Below are 12640 nucleotides of genomic sequence, written 5' to 3'. Positions count from 1 at the left end.
TTTTTTTTTGTGTCTGTTACCACTTTTTCTCAGCTCTCACCGAACGGATTTCTTTCAACGATACGTCAAAAGATCACAAATCGTATCTAGTCGAAGACATTACCCTCAAAAAAGGAAAAAATTCCCTCGTTCCCCCGTAAATGGGGGAAACCTCCAAAAAAATTACAAATTTAAAAATCGCTAATTTTCGAAATTTTTTCAATTTTTTTTACTAAAAACTGCCGTAACTTTTTCAAAAATGAACGTAACAATATAATTTTTTTTTATATAGATGCTTGATGTCTTTACCTATTATTTGGTATATTTTTTTTGTAAATTTGACCCTTTATCTGCCCACAGGGGGGGATTTAAAATGACAACTTTTTCACAAAAAATTAACTTTTTCAACTTAACTTTTGAAAATGTTCCGGAAGGTCTGACACTTTTATATATATCTTAAATTAAAGCTTATGTAATATACTTTAATTTGAAAAAAAAAAATTTGACCTCTGGACTTGTCTTCGTGGTGAAAGTTGACATCAAAGTTAATAAAAAATTACGATTTTTGTAAAATAATTTTTTTTTATATTTTTAACTTAATAATGCTCTAACTTTTTCAAAAATGAACATATCAATATAATTTTTTTTTATATAGATGCTTGATGTCTTTACCTATCATTTGGTATATTTTTTTTGTAAATTTGACCTTTTTTCTGCCCACAGGAGGGGATTTAAAATGACAACTTTTTCACAAAAAATTAACTTTTTCAACTTAACTTTTGAAAATGTTCCGGAAGGTCTGACACTTTTATATATATCTTAAATTAAAGCTAATGTAATATACTTTAATTTGAAAAAAAAAAATTTGACCTCTGGACTTGTCTTCACGGCGAAAATGGCTACCGAATGCTATTTTCGTGTGAAAATTCTCGATTTTATTATTTATATTATATTTAACTTTATAATGCTATAACTTATTGAAAAGTTTATGGATCCACACAATTTTTTTATGAGAAATAATATTTTTTAATAAACCCTTTTTCATTCGACATACTTTATCTTAATCGAGATATTAATAAGGAACCAGCAGATCAAGTAGCTTTTGGAATAAAACACCAATTTTTTTAAAATTAAACACTATCTAAAGATTTGCATCGAAGCGTTTATTTTTGATAGTGATTTTAATCACTGTCAGATATCATTTACTTGATCCAACTATGCCACGTCACCACTGTGCCGCGACCCCCCTGTGCTGGGTTTTTTTTTAAAATTAAACACTATTTAAAGATTTGCATCGAAGCGTTTATTTTTTTTAATGTAGAATCTAATAAATCCACTGAAAAAACTGTAGAACGACTCCTTTACCAAAAACCCATATCTGTCTGTTTTCCTTAGCCGTATCACATATCTAAATCATTTATTATCTAAAAAGAAATGTATTCTCGGATACATTAAAAACGCTCAGTAATGGACGATTTTGAAGTGTAATGATTTAAAATAAAACTTTGACACAGCTGTGTAGTTACTTTTTATATGTACCTAAGAGGCTTATGAATATTTCTCATCAAAGAATTAATAAATGATCAGTACCATCCTATACCAATAATTTATTTTGCATTCCTATTTTACATAGGTAGAAATTCAATATATTTTCCACGAAAGATTTTTATCAATCACTTTTATCAAAACCGCTCGTTATAACTCCTTTATCTTAACAACATACAGGTAATTCATTAAGGATAAGACACCAATTTTCTTGAAAACTATTGAACATTTTTAACTTTTATAAGAAAATATTGTTTGATTAAAAATACTATATAATAATATGTTGTTAAATAATTTTTTTTTTATCACTTCATGACTAAAAAACCTATACTTTATAAATGGGAGTTTCTATTTTTAGTTAATAATATGATAGGAAAAAACGTTGTTCTTTTTATTTCATAAAACATTCATCTCTTATTGTTTGTTTAAATTTAGCAATTTTGACTAATTTTCAATTGATAATTTATTATTTAGCATACAGTATTCGTCAATATTCACTGATACAATTTGATATTGTCCATTGAATAGAAATCTTATTTTTAATAACTCATGTCTATTAAAAGACGTTTACTCTTATATTCAACCCAAGTTTTCTGCTGTTCATTGTTAAATGATCGATGTGAAAAAATTTTCTTGATAGTTATCATGAAAATATTTAATAAGCCATTGAAACATAGATTATTGTTGTCTTTGGTATTATGAAAACCAAATTAATGACAAATTAGTAGTTTAAATCCAAATCTTTAAACAATTTTAAAATGGTTGAACAAAAAATATTATAAGAACAAAATTTTTTGAAATATTCTTTTCTATGTCAACAAAATAAAAATAGGAGTTCCAATAAAAGCAAATTAAATATAAAGGATAAAAAAAACAAATTTTGAACACTATGCATAATACAGTACACACTATATGTCATTGATGATTATATAAATATTATATAATTATTTTATGGGGATAGTCATACAATAATAAAGCTATATAAATTTAAAACATATTGATATCACACAAGTAAACATAATTTTGGTCTCTTAGTTTAATTTTATCTCAGGTTCCGTCACAATGTCCGTCGCTCATCCCCCGCGGCCCGACAATCTTGTCAATTGACCGGAATTGTTATTAGTAATATTGAGTTGTACTAAGCAAAATGATTGTATTTGTGGGTAGTTTTTATACTACTTTTTTATTAGTACTAGTGTTTTATTTTCTTTTTGGTATTAGGTCTACTTTTACAAAATACGTATAAACCAAATTCTCAATAACTCGGCTTCTAAGCTGGATACGGTAAATTTGCTTAATTTCAAAGATGCGTCATTAAATTGTTATTATTTTATTACAATGAAATAATATTTCAATTTTTGTCGTATACACTTTTTACTAGGACAACAGTATATGTCACAAGCAATTTCATTGTCAACGAGTTACAACGATAACTTATTGAACAACACTCGTATTGTGTTAACACTGGTGTAATAATTAAGTTATATGTTGTATATAATTCTTTTATCTCGCAGGAATGCATGAGTCGTTTAGTATATTATATGTATAATGTTTCATTTAAAAATATAGTTTATTATTGTTATAAATTAATAAAAAAAATAAACTCGTATCTAACTAGTTTTAAATAGTAATGGGAAATATCGAATAGTAACTATCCAACTATTCGATAGTCATTCAAAAACTATTTGAGTAGTAAAAATATTCGATGGTTACACAATATATTCGAATAGTTTTTAAAATATTTGATAGTCTATGCTAAAAATAAACTATTCGGTTGTATAAACACAATTCGAATAGTTAATCGATAGTTTAAAATATGCCCATAACTAATTTTTACTATTATTAATTATATAATAATTTATTTTAAGTATTCGTTAATTATCTTCTTATAATAATTAAGTGTACTGAACAGAAATTTTAGGTAAAACTAATCGAATATTTTTTGAAACCATTCGATAGTTTGTGCTAAAAATAAACTATTCGGTTGTATAAAAACAATTCGAATAGTTTTTCGATAGTTATAAAAAAATACTATTCGATAGTTTAAAATATTAATCAAAAATATCCATTACTAGTTTTAAACCACCACGATAAAATGTACTGAACACGACGTCATTATCGTCTTGAACAGAGTACGATCCGGTTTTGTTGAAGAAATTCCACAGACGAGGCATATTCGGCGAGCAGTAATCTTTAACGACTAACGTTTTCAAAATCAAAAATTTTAAAAACGGGGTGAGGTCGTGAAAAATACTTATAAAATAGTTGATGGCACAATTACTTTAAAATTCCCTTTTCTACGGAAAATGTTTAACAAAACCGTATCGCCTTATAAAGCTTTAAGTTTTCCAATTCAATTTATCTTAGCTTCTGTTTTAAACATAATATTCTCGTTGTTACAAAATAGATACATGTTCTCAACAAATGTTTCTAGAACTACTTCCGCACACCAAGCCCATTGTAGTTCGCCATATTGGTTGTATATTTTATATACATATATATTTATAAAATGTTGACTAATGATAAGAGACGAACTACGATGATTGACTGGGTGTGTATCAGGCGCCAGAATAAAGTTGAGAACTTATCTATATTGTTATGATTCCGATTAGTTCTGTGTAACTAAGTAACGCATATCGTTATATGAAAATATATATTTGGTTTCATATGAATCAGGCGGAGACCATGGGTATCAGCCCTTCAGAAGTTTAGCATAGTTAATGCATTGTTTTATAAAAATTATTTTTTGGAAGGAAAAAATAAAATTTAGCCTCTAAAAAATAAAAATTGGCTGCTTTACGACTACATTTGAATGAAAACCCATGAGAAAATTGATTCCAGCTACGACCTTGGAAACAATTTTTAGAGATATTGAAATAAATGATTGTATACAGATAGATCAAAAGTTTGAATACACTCTAGAAAATTACATTTTTCTAGTTGATCTATTTATTTTATGAGAATAACTTACTTAATTTACATAATATTAATGTATAGAACACAAAGTTTTCTTATAATTCTTAATCCATTTTTTAGAAATCATTTTCTTAAAATGACCTTTTGTGTTTTATAATTTTTGTACAAATTTTTAACCAGTTTTTGTAATGTTTCTAATTGTACATTGTTCCACGCTTTCTTTAAGTAATTCCAGAGACAAAGGATGGTTGGTTTTAAATTTCGCACTCGTCAATCGAGTTTATCCCACAGAAACTCGATGGAATTCAAATCGGAAGACCGAGGAAGCTATTTTAATATTTTAAGTATACCATCCTTTTGTTTTTTTCCCTAAGTATACTATACAGTAGCGAAAAGTGTGTTTTGGGTCATTATCCTGTTAAAAAATGAAATTATTAACTAAGTGCCAGATGGTATCGCGTAGTGTTTTGTATAGTATAGTATAATATTTTTCCTTCATGAATCCTTCGATTCTTTTAAGTTGACCAGCTCTCAGTTGACCGAAACAGCCCCAAATCATCACGGAACCTTTACCATGTTTCACGGTAGGCATAATACACTGTAGTTTGTATTTTTCATGGAATTTTAGGCGGATGTATTGTTATCGATGACTCCCCAAAAAGTTTAAACTTGACTCGTCACTCCATAAAATTGATTTCCACTGATCAGTGATTCAGATAAAATGGTCTTTTGCAAAATCAAGTCTCTTCTGTTTATCGGATGATAAGTTATTTATTGACTGCTATATGACCGAATATACCTAAAGAAAGTGGCGAATCCAAATAATATTCATTGATTTTTAAACTAATACGGATTTCAAACAAACGTTTTTGTTAATAGCATGAATCTTGTTGACGATTTTCTGAACTGTTTTGAGTTCCCGACCGGACTTTTTTTGACAGTATTTACGTCAGTTTCTTAATACCGTGCTGTTGTTTTTTGAACTGCGCTCAAAGAAATCTTAAATATTTTAACAATGTCTCAGTATGAGTTACCTTGTTTTTGCAAAATAACGATTTGAGCCCATTTCTCCACACTTAATTCTTTTCGTTCTGCCAATTTTCACTGTTGTATTTAATTATTCATTAATACTACGACTAGAACTTGTTCAGTTACCATGACAATAAACAACATAGCATCAACTGCCAAGTAACCAGATTAAAGAACATTTTGTATCATCGATGGCATCATTGATGACAACGATGGTTATCAGTCGATTGCAAAGAGATGGTAAATATATCTAAATGTTGTAACTTGTCAAAAGAATGATAAAGATTTGTGCCAAAATTATTAAAGCAAAAGGTAGTCACACAAGACGATCAACCAAAGTAATTTTTTTTATATTTTCTAATTTTTTAAATTTTACTTCCATAAAATAGATTAAGAATAATGAAAAAATGTTAAAACCATGTATGTTATACATTCCAAATAAAGTAAATAAAAATTTTTTTTCATAAAATAAATGAATAAACTAATAGAAATGTTATTTTCTCGTGTGTGTTCAAACTATTAGCCTGTACTGTACAAACTAATACAACATAGAAGGTTATATATGACCATGTAACCAGACATCTTATTTTGTATATTAGTCAATTTATTAGACGGATTTACTGGATTATTTCATCGATCTGTATAGATTTATATTAAAACAAGTTACGATACTTTGTATTGATACTGTTATGGATTATAAATATGGAAAGTAAAGTATATTTTTTGTTCTAGGCTATTTAATAAATAATTTTAGCAATAATGTAACTAAAGGGTGAAGCTTGCCCTCTTATAGTTACTTAAATTTGTCAACTTGACATTTTTTTAATATCAAGGTTGAATATTAATAAGTCAGTCAGTCGATCAAATCAAATTGGTTAAACTTAGGTGTCAAATAAGTTTATTTGTTAAAAAAATGTGGGAAAACTAATATGCTTATTTTTATCATTTAATCAAATCCAAATTAAATTAAAAAGCAAAATTTGAACTAAAAAAAAAATCCAGATAAATTATTTAAGTATTAGGCGATACATTTAATATTTTTTTTCAGGAGGAAGACCAGCCACTATGGTTCCTGGTGTGAGAGGTAGCTCCATGAAAAGAGCCGCACCTATGCCTGTAAGACTTACACCTCCAGTTAAACGGTTTGCAGCTGATAGGTTTGCATATTTTATCTATTGTTTACATTAATTAATTACTTAACTCCTTACTTATTCTCTATAGTGATAGATGAAATTACTAGAGAAATACAAGGAGAGGTGCCGTGGTGCATGTTGTTTGCTGATGATATAGTGTAAATAGGGAGGAAGTTAATCAAAGGCTAGAGGTGTGGAAATAATATTTTGAAGAAAAGGGTTTAAGAATAAGTAGAAGTAAGACAGAATATATAGAGTATCAGTTTGACAAAGGAGAACACAAGGAAGGTGAAATGAGGAGATCAGTGACAATAGGGGTGGACGTGATTGTAGAGGGGGAAAGTTTTAAGTATTTAGGGTTAGTTGTGCAAAAGAGCGGTGATATTGACGAGGATATAAGACACAGGTTTAAGTGTGGGTGGTTGAAGTGGAGAGAAGAGTCTAGCGTCTTATGCGATAAAAGAATTTCAATGAGGCTAAAATATAAATTCTATAAGACTGTAGGTGACCAGCTATGGTTCAGAGTGTTAGGCAGTTGACAAGAGAATAGAGCAGAGATGAGAATGCTTAGAGGGATGAGTGGAGTGACTAGAGAAGATAGGATAAGGAACGAGCATATAAGAGGGAGTATAGGTGTAGAGTTAATCGTGCATAAGATGAGAGAAAATAGACTTAGATGGTTTGGTCATGTTATGAGGAGAATTGGAAGCTTTAAGAAGAGTTATAGAAATGAATGTTGAAGGAAGAAGAGGTAGAAGAACCAAAAAAGAGATGAAGGGATACTATTGAATGCGTTACTTATTTACTTTTTGGATATAAATCACAGATATGTATTTTAGTTATTTAAAAATATAAAATAATAATTTCTGTTTTTGTAACAATAATATTGTTATTATTAAGATATTTTGGGTAATTTGTGTTTGATTACCAGAACATTTAATTTAATTTAGATTATTATGTTATACATAATATACTTCAAATTAAATTAATTAAATTTACCGTCGAATAAAACTAATTTATATTTAATTAGGATTTTAAACTTTCAATTTTATATTCAATCTTATTGAACCATTTTGTGTTTTTAATCAATTTAACTCGAATATTTTTTTTTTTTTGTCAGAGACATGTTTCTATTTAATAATATAAATTAATTATAAAAGAGGTGATTTTAAAATATACAATTTATAACTGAATAGAATGCAATATGAGGACAGTTGATGTGGGAGATCGTATCAAGTGGAAGTTTAGGATAAGGGTGGCCGACAACAAGTAGTTGGGATTAAGACGAGGAAGAAGTAGAAGAAGATCTATTGGTTACATTAATTACTGATAAAGAGGCGATCGGTGGGGGGACTAGGAGTTGCCATTGTATTTTTGGAATTTTTCGTGTCACATAAAAATTAATAAAATATGTTATTCATAACACTAATTAACAATTATTTTGAATTTGAGTTTTTGTCAAAGTAATACATTTTTTTTGACCTTTTTTTCCTCACAAAACCTTTTAAAATACAATTTTCAGTAAAAAATTAGATTGTATTGTTATGAAATTTGAAAGAAGTATTGTATTTTTCTAAGTCTTTGGATGTGAAAAATTGCCTCTATGGCTTAAACTGTTGTTAATAATTTTTGCACCCCTAGGGAAATTTTTCTGTGGGGGTCCCTGCACTGATATTATTTTTATTATAATAAACTTATTATATTGATGTTACAATAATTTAAAAATAGGTGTTAATATATAAAGTTACTGTAATAATTTTATTCATTATTATGTATTTTTAGGAATACTTATTCAAATACAATGAATAAAACTCCCCCAATTGTCAAATCTTTATCTGAATCTCTTACAAAATCTATTAGTGCTTCAAGTAAGTCACCTGTCACTCAAAAGGATGTTGTTAATCTGTTAGGTAAACGAGGACTTACCATAAGTACTGTAAGTAAATTTAATTTATAATTGTAAAATTGTACTATTATTTTTTTTAATTAAAAATATATTGCTTTTATTTTAAAACATTGTAGATAAAAATTTTGAGAAATCTGTACCTACAATATCGACACATATTTAACCATTTTTGAAATGAAAGAATTTTTGATTTTTGTTATAATTATGAAGTTCTTAAAATCGTATTTCAATAGTTAGATATTATAAAAATGATATATACTTTCAATGGCAGATTTTTAAAGTTTTATTAAGAGAGTTCTAAAGAATAATACATATTTGAATTACGTATTAGAGCCTTATTTTATATATTATACAGGATGAGTTGCAAAGAAATGTTAAATCAATAACTTTTGATACAATTATAATTTCATTGTAATTTTTTTTTACATTTTTAGACTGGTAAAAGAATATTTTTTATTATTTGTGTCTGATGAGAAAAACATTTTTTTTTTTTGAAATTTTAAAATAATCATTATTAGCCCTTTTCTTACAAACCATTTTAATATGTCAATAATAACTTAGGATAAGTACTTATCCTAAGTTACAATCATTTCAATACACAGTTAGTATAAGTGTGAGCGTAGTACACATTATAAATATATGCCAGTACAAGCCACCCTTGCTACATTTCTACACTATGTATTAAAATTCTTGTAAGGGTTGGATGTTAATTATAATTTATTTGGTATTTGATTGTATAAAATAATTTAGGTAAAAAATTAATTTAGAATCCCTAAAATTTTTAATTCTAGGTGTTTAGATACCTAGAATATTAATTGCTATTAATTTTTATGAAAAATGTTGTAAAATTAGAAAACATTGTCTTGATATTGAGACAACAATGTGACAGTTATATAATATAATGTAATGTGATATTATATTTATATATATCCTTTGTGTTTTAATAAAATAAATAACAAAAAATATTAATAAATAGGCAAAATTACACTGAGTAATTTAAGTTTTTCTTTGTTGTTCTATTGTTATAAATATTTATACATTTGTAGAATTAACCTCTGAATTGGGAACTCTATTTTAGGTGGATACAGCAAGCAATATAAGTATTCCTGCTGGTTTAAGTTTAAATTCAGCCGTATCTATCATACCTACTTCTCCAAGTAAAGTAAGTATATTCCTTATTATGTATTTAATTTTTAATTAAAAAAAACGGTCTTTTACTCTGGTAATTTAATACTTAATTCAATTTATTTTTTAATTGAACTTTTTCCCTACTTATTCAAGTAATTCAAAAACGTGCACAACTTTTTGACAAGCTTTTTTTGGCTGAGAAAGTTACAAAATTATGTGCATCACAAAACATAATAGCTCAAAAATTGTCACAGTAATTTGTAACAGTAACTCAATTTTAATGTAAAAATGTGCCTAGTTAATATCAGACATTATACTTTTAATTATAATGTTTTATGTAAGGTATTCATGTATGCATTGTACATAAAATAGTGTTGTTTATTTAGGCTAATAAGATGGCAATAAAACGTATAGCCCAACAAAAATGTAAATTGTATATACGAAAGTCAAATGATGGAAACAATTTTTTTTAATTTACTGCGTGTTTGATCAGCAAACAGTATACAAAGTGAAGTGAAGAAACAGCCTGTATACAAAATAACCTTTCAAATTTTCCCTATTTACTGTAGCACAATGAACTTCCATACCTCGTTTTAACTAAGATCGAATGTAATAATGTATAAAATTATGATGAAGAGTAAATCTTGAAATATAGGAAAGAATAGTCATCAACAAAAGTCTTTTAAAGAAATTGTTAGGTTTTTGATTCATACCAAGTACTTTGTTTCTAAATTCATTGCCTTCAAAAAATTTGGTTATTAGATCGGCAAAAACTTATTTTAGAATTTCATTTTCATTTTTAGTTGTAATACAACCTAAACATGTTTCATTAAAGGTTTATCATTTAATTTGCAAAACATTTCCTGTTGTTATATTGTAGTTAAAAAAAAAAAAATTATCATTTATTAAATATAAATAGTTTTGTATATCAAGCGTATTATTTTGATTACCTCTCTTTGATTTCATCATCTCTTGTTTAAAAGAATGTGTGTAAAATAAATATACATGTACATAATCGTATAATAATAATTGGCCATTAAGCTAATAATAATTATGATTGTTCAAATTTCAAGTATATTTTTACAATGTTATCAAATGAAAATATTAAACTCTGTAATTTAATGTTTATGGTTGTGATTAACATCATCATGGTCTCAGTTTTGTGTACAAAATTAAGTATGTTTTTATTGCTAATTTTAGTGTATATTTAGACTTACGAGATTTTTGGATATGAAGTATTGTTTCTAAAACGGTGTTGTATTGATAATTATAAAATTTGACACAGCTACACAATTGCTGTGTTACATGAATGCATAGAGTGAAATTTAGGTGGCTTTGAGGGGCTAATTCTCTCCAAAATTTATGAATAATTATATAATATACAGTTTTTTTTTGAAAATTTTAATAATATATTGTATTGTTATATTAAAATAATTTTTAGGGAGGGTAAAATTAGGTAAGCCCAACAAAACTCAAAAATTTTAAGGAAATTTCACTTATGCATTGAATTACAAAGGATGATTTGATTTTGAAACTATTATTAGCGAGTCGCACAATGATTACAATTATACATGAAACAATTTTATGATCTATACAATTTTGGAATGGTCTTAGTTAAATGAAATAAATTTTAAATTAATAGATTGTTAAATATTTTTTTATTTTTTTTATAACTAATTAATATTATTTTCATTTCAGAAGCTTGACACTGTTGATTTAACTGGACCTGATAAACCTCGAAGTAATTCGCAGTATTATCCTTGCACTCATTGTACAAAAACTTTTTTGAATATTGATAGTCTAAATGAACATATTAGTTTGGCACATAAATCGACTAAACTTGCGTTTAAGTAAGTTTTTATACATTTTTAGTGTTTAAATAATAAAATTAGTACTAATCGAGTTATCAGAAATTTTTAATACATAGAATAGGTATGTTAGGGGGGGTAAGTGGCAGCTTTTACTGTTGTACTTACTGATCTGGGTACAGCTTAAAGTATTAAAATGCTTGTAATAAGTACTAATTCTTAAGTTATTATTAACCATCAAAATTTTTGGTAAAAAATGACTATTTTGAAAATTTTAAAATAAAGCAATGCAAAATACTTGTTGGATTAAAAGTTATTAAGAATATGGTGAGACACCATGTATTATAACAATGATAAAAACTAATAAACTGAAATAATAATATAGATGTAAATATGATGTATATATTAATTTTTTTTTACTGTCAACTTATAAACAAGTTTATATTGAAAACTATGTTTTTAAAATAAAAATTGTCTTAACCTAAAATGTGTTATTATTAAAATTTATTATATTGCAGGTGCAATTTATGTGGCGCTAGTTATCCTAATTCTGCAAGTTTAAATCAGCATAAACAAACATATCACAAAGCAGAAATGGCTGGTGCCCAATATGTTATACCAATAATAGATGTTAATAGGCCAGGGGTAGCTTCTAGACTACAGTCAATGGGGATTACAAATTTTTTACCAATTGCTCAATTAAATCAACAAGGAAGTGAATATGGCTTGCCTATAATGAATATTATGAGACCCGGTAATTTAGATAGTTTAGGAGCAACCAGTTATTTTAACTTGGGTCCAATTAAAAAGTTTACCAAGTACTAATTTATTTTATTACATATTTTCATTCACAGTTTATTAACTGTAATATTATATTTACGCATCTGTACAGATATATGATTTTGAATAATGTTCATATTATGTTTTTTCAATCAGTTGTTATTATTATTTTTTAATTAATATTTTTACATTATTTGCTGTAATTTAATGATGTATTTTTATCTGAGTTTTTGTATTAACTATATTTTGTTATTATTTTCAATTTTTAGATAATTAACTAGTTAAAATTTGTATGATTTTTCAATTTTTGAATTTAAAAATGTAGACTTGACATTGATAAAAGTTAATACTGCTGCTAATTTTTTTTATTGTTATCGTGATTTCATTATTTAATTTTTTTTTATTGTAAAGTTTTA

At 26.6% G+C, this 12640-nt stretch overlaps 1 protein-coding gene across 6 annotated transcripts in view; it reads left to right on the top strand.

Moving 5' to 3' along the window:
• The window catches only part of LOC126907445 (uncharacterized), a 19832-nt gene extending 7192 nt beyond the window's left edge, over positions 1 to 12640 (top strand). For all 6 annotated transcript variants that reach the window (XM_050688735.1, XM_050688734.1, XM_050688737.1 and 3 more), the window contains 5 exons: positions 6518 to 6626; positions 8385 to 8538; positions 9587 to 9670; positions 11335 to 11486; positions 11963 to 12640. In XM_050688735.1, coding sequence (XP_050544692.1) covers positions 6518 to 6626; positions 8385 to 8538; positions 9587 to 9670; positions 11335 to 11486; positions 11963 to 12269 — 806 coding nt within the window. In that variant the 3' untranslated portion in view covers positions 12270 to 12640. The remainder of the gene's footprint in view (positions 1 to 6517; positions 6627 to 8384; positions 8539 to 9586; positions 9671 to 11334; positions 11487 to 11962) is intronic.

Source organism: Daktulosphaira vitifoliae, unplaced genomic scaffold, assembly GCF_025091365.1.
Source record: "Daktulosphaira vitifoliae isolate Bord-2020 unplaced genomic scaffold, ASM2509136v1 Scaffold_5, whole genome shotgun sequence".
Taxonomy (NCBI): Eukaryota; Metazoa; Arthropoda; class Insecta; order Hemiptera; family Phylloxeridae; genus Daktulosphaira; species Daktulosphaira vitifoliae.
The sequence above is the reverse complement of the archived record's forward strand: the minus strand, read 5'-3'. Positions and strand labels throughout refer to the sequence as shown.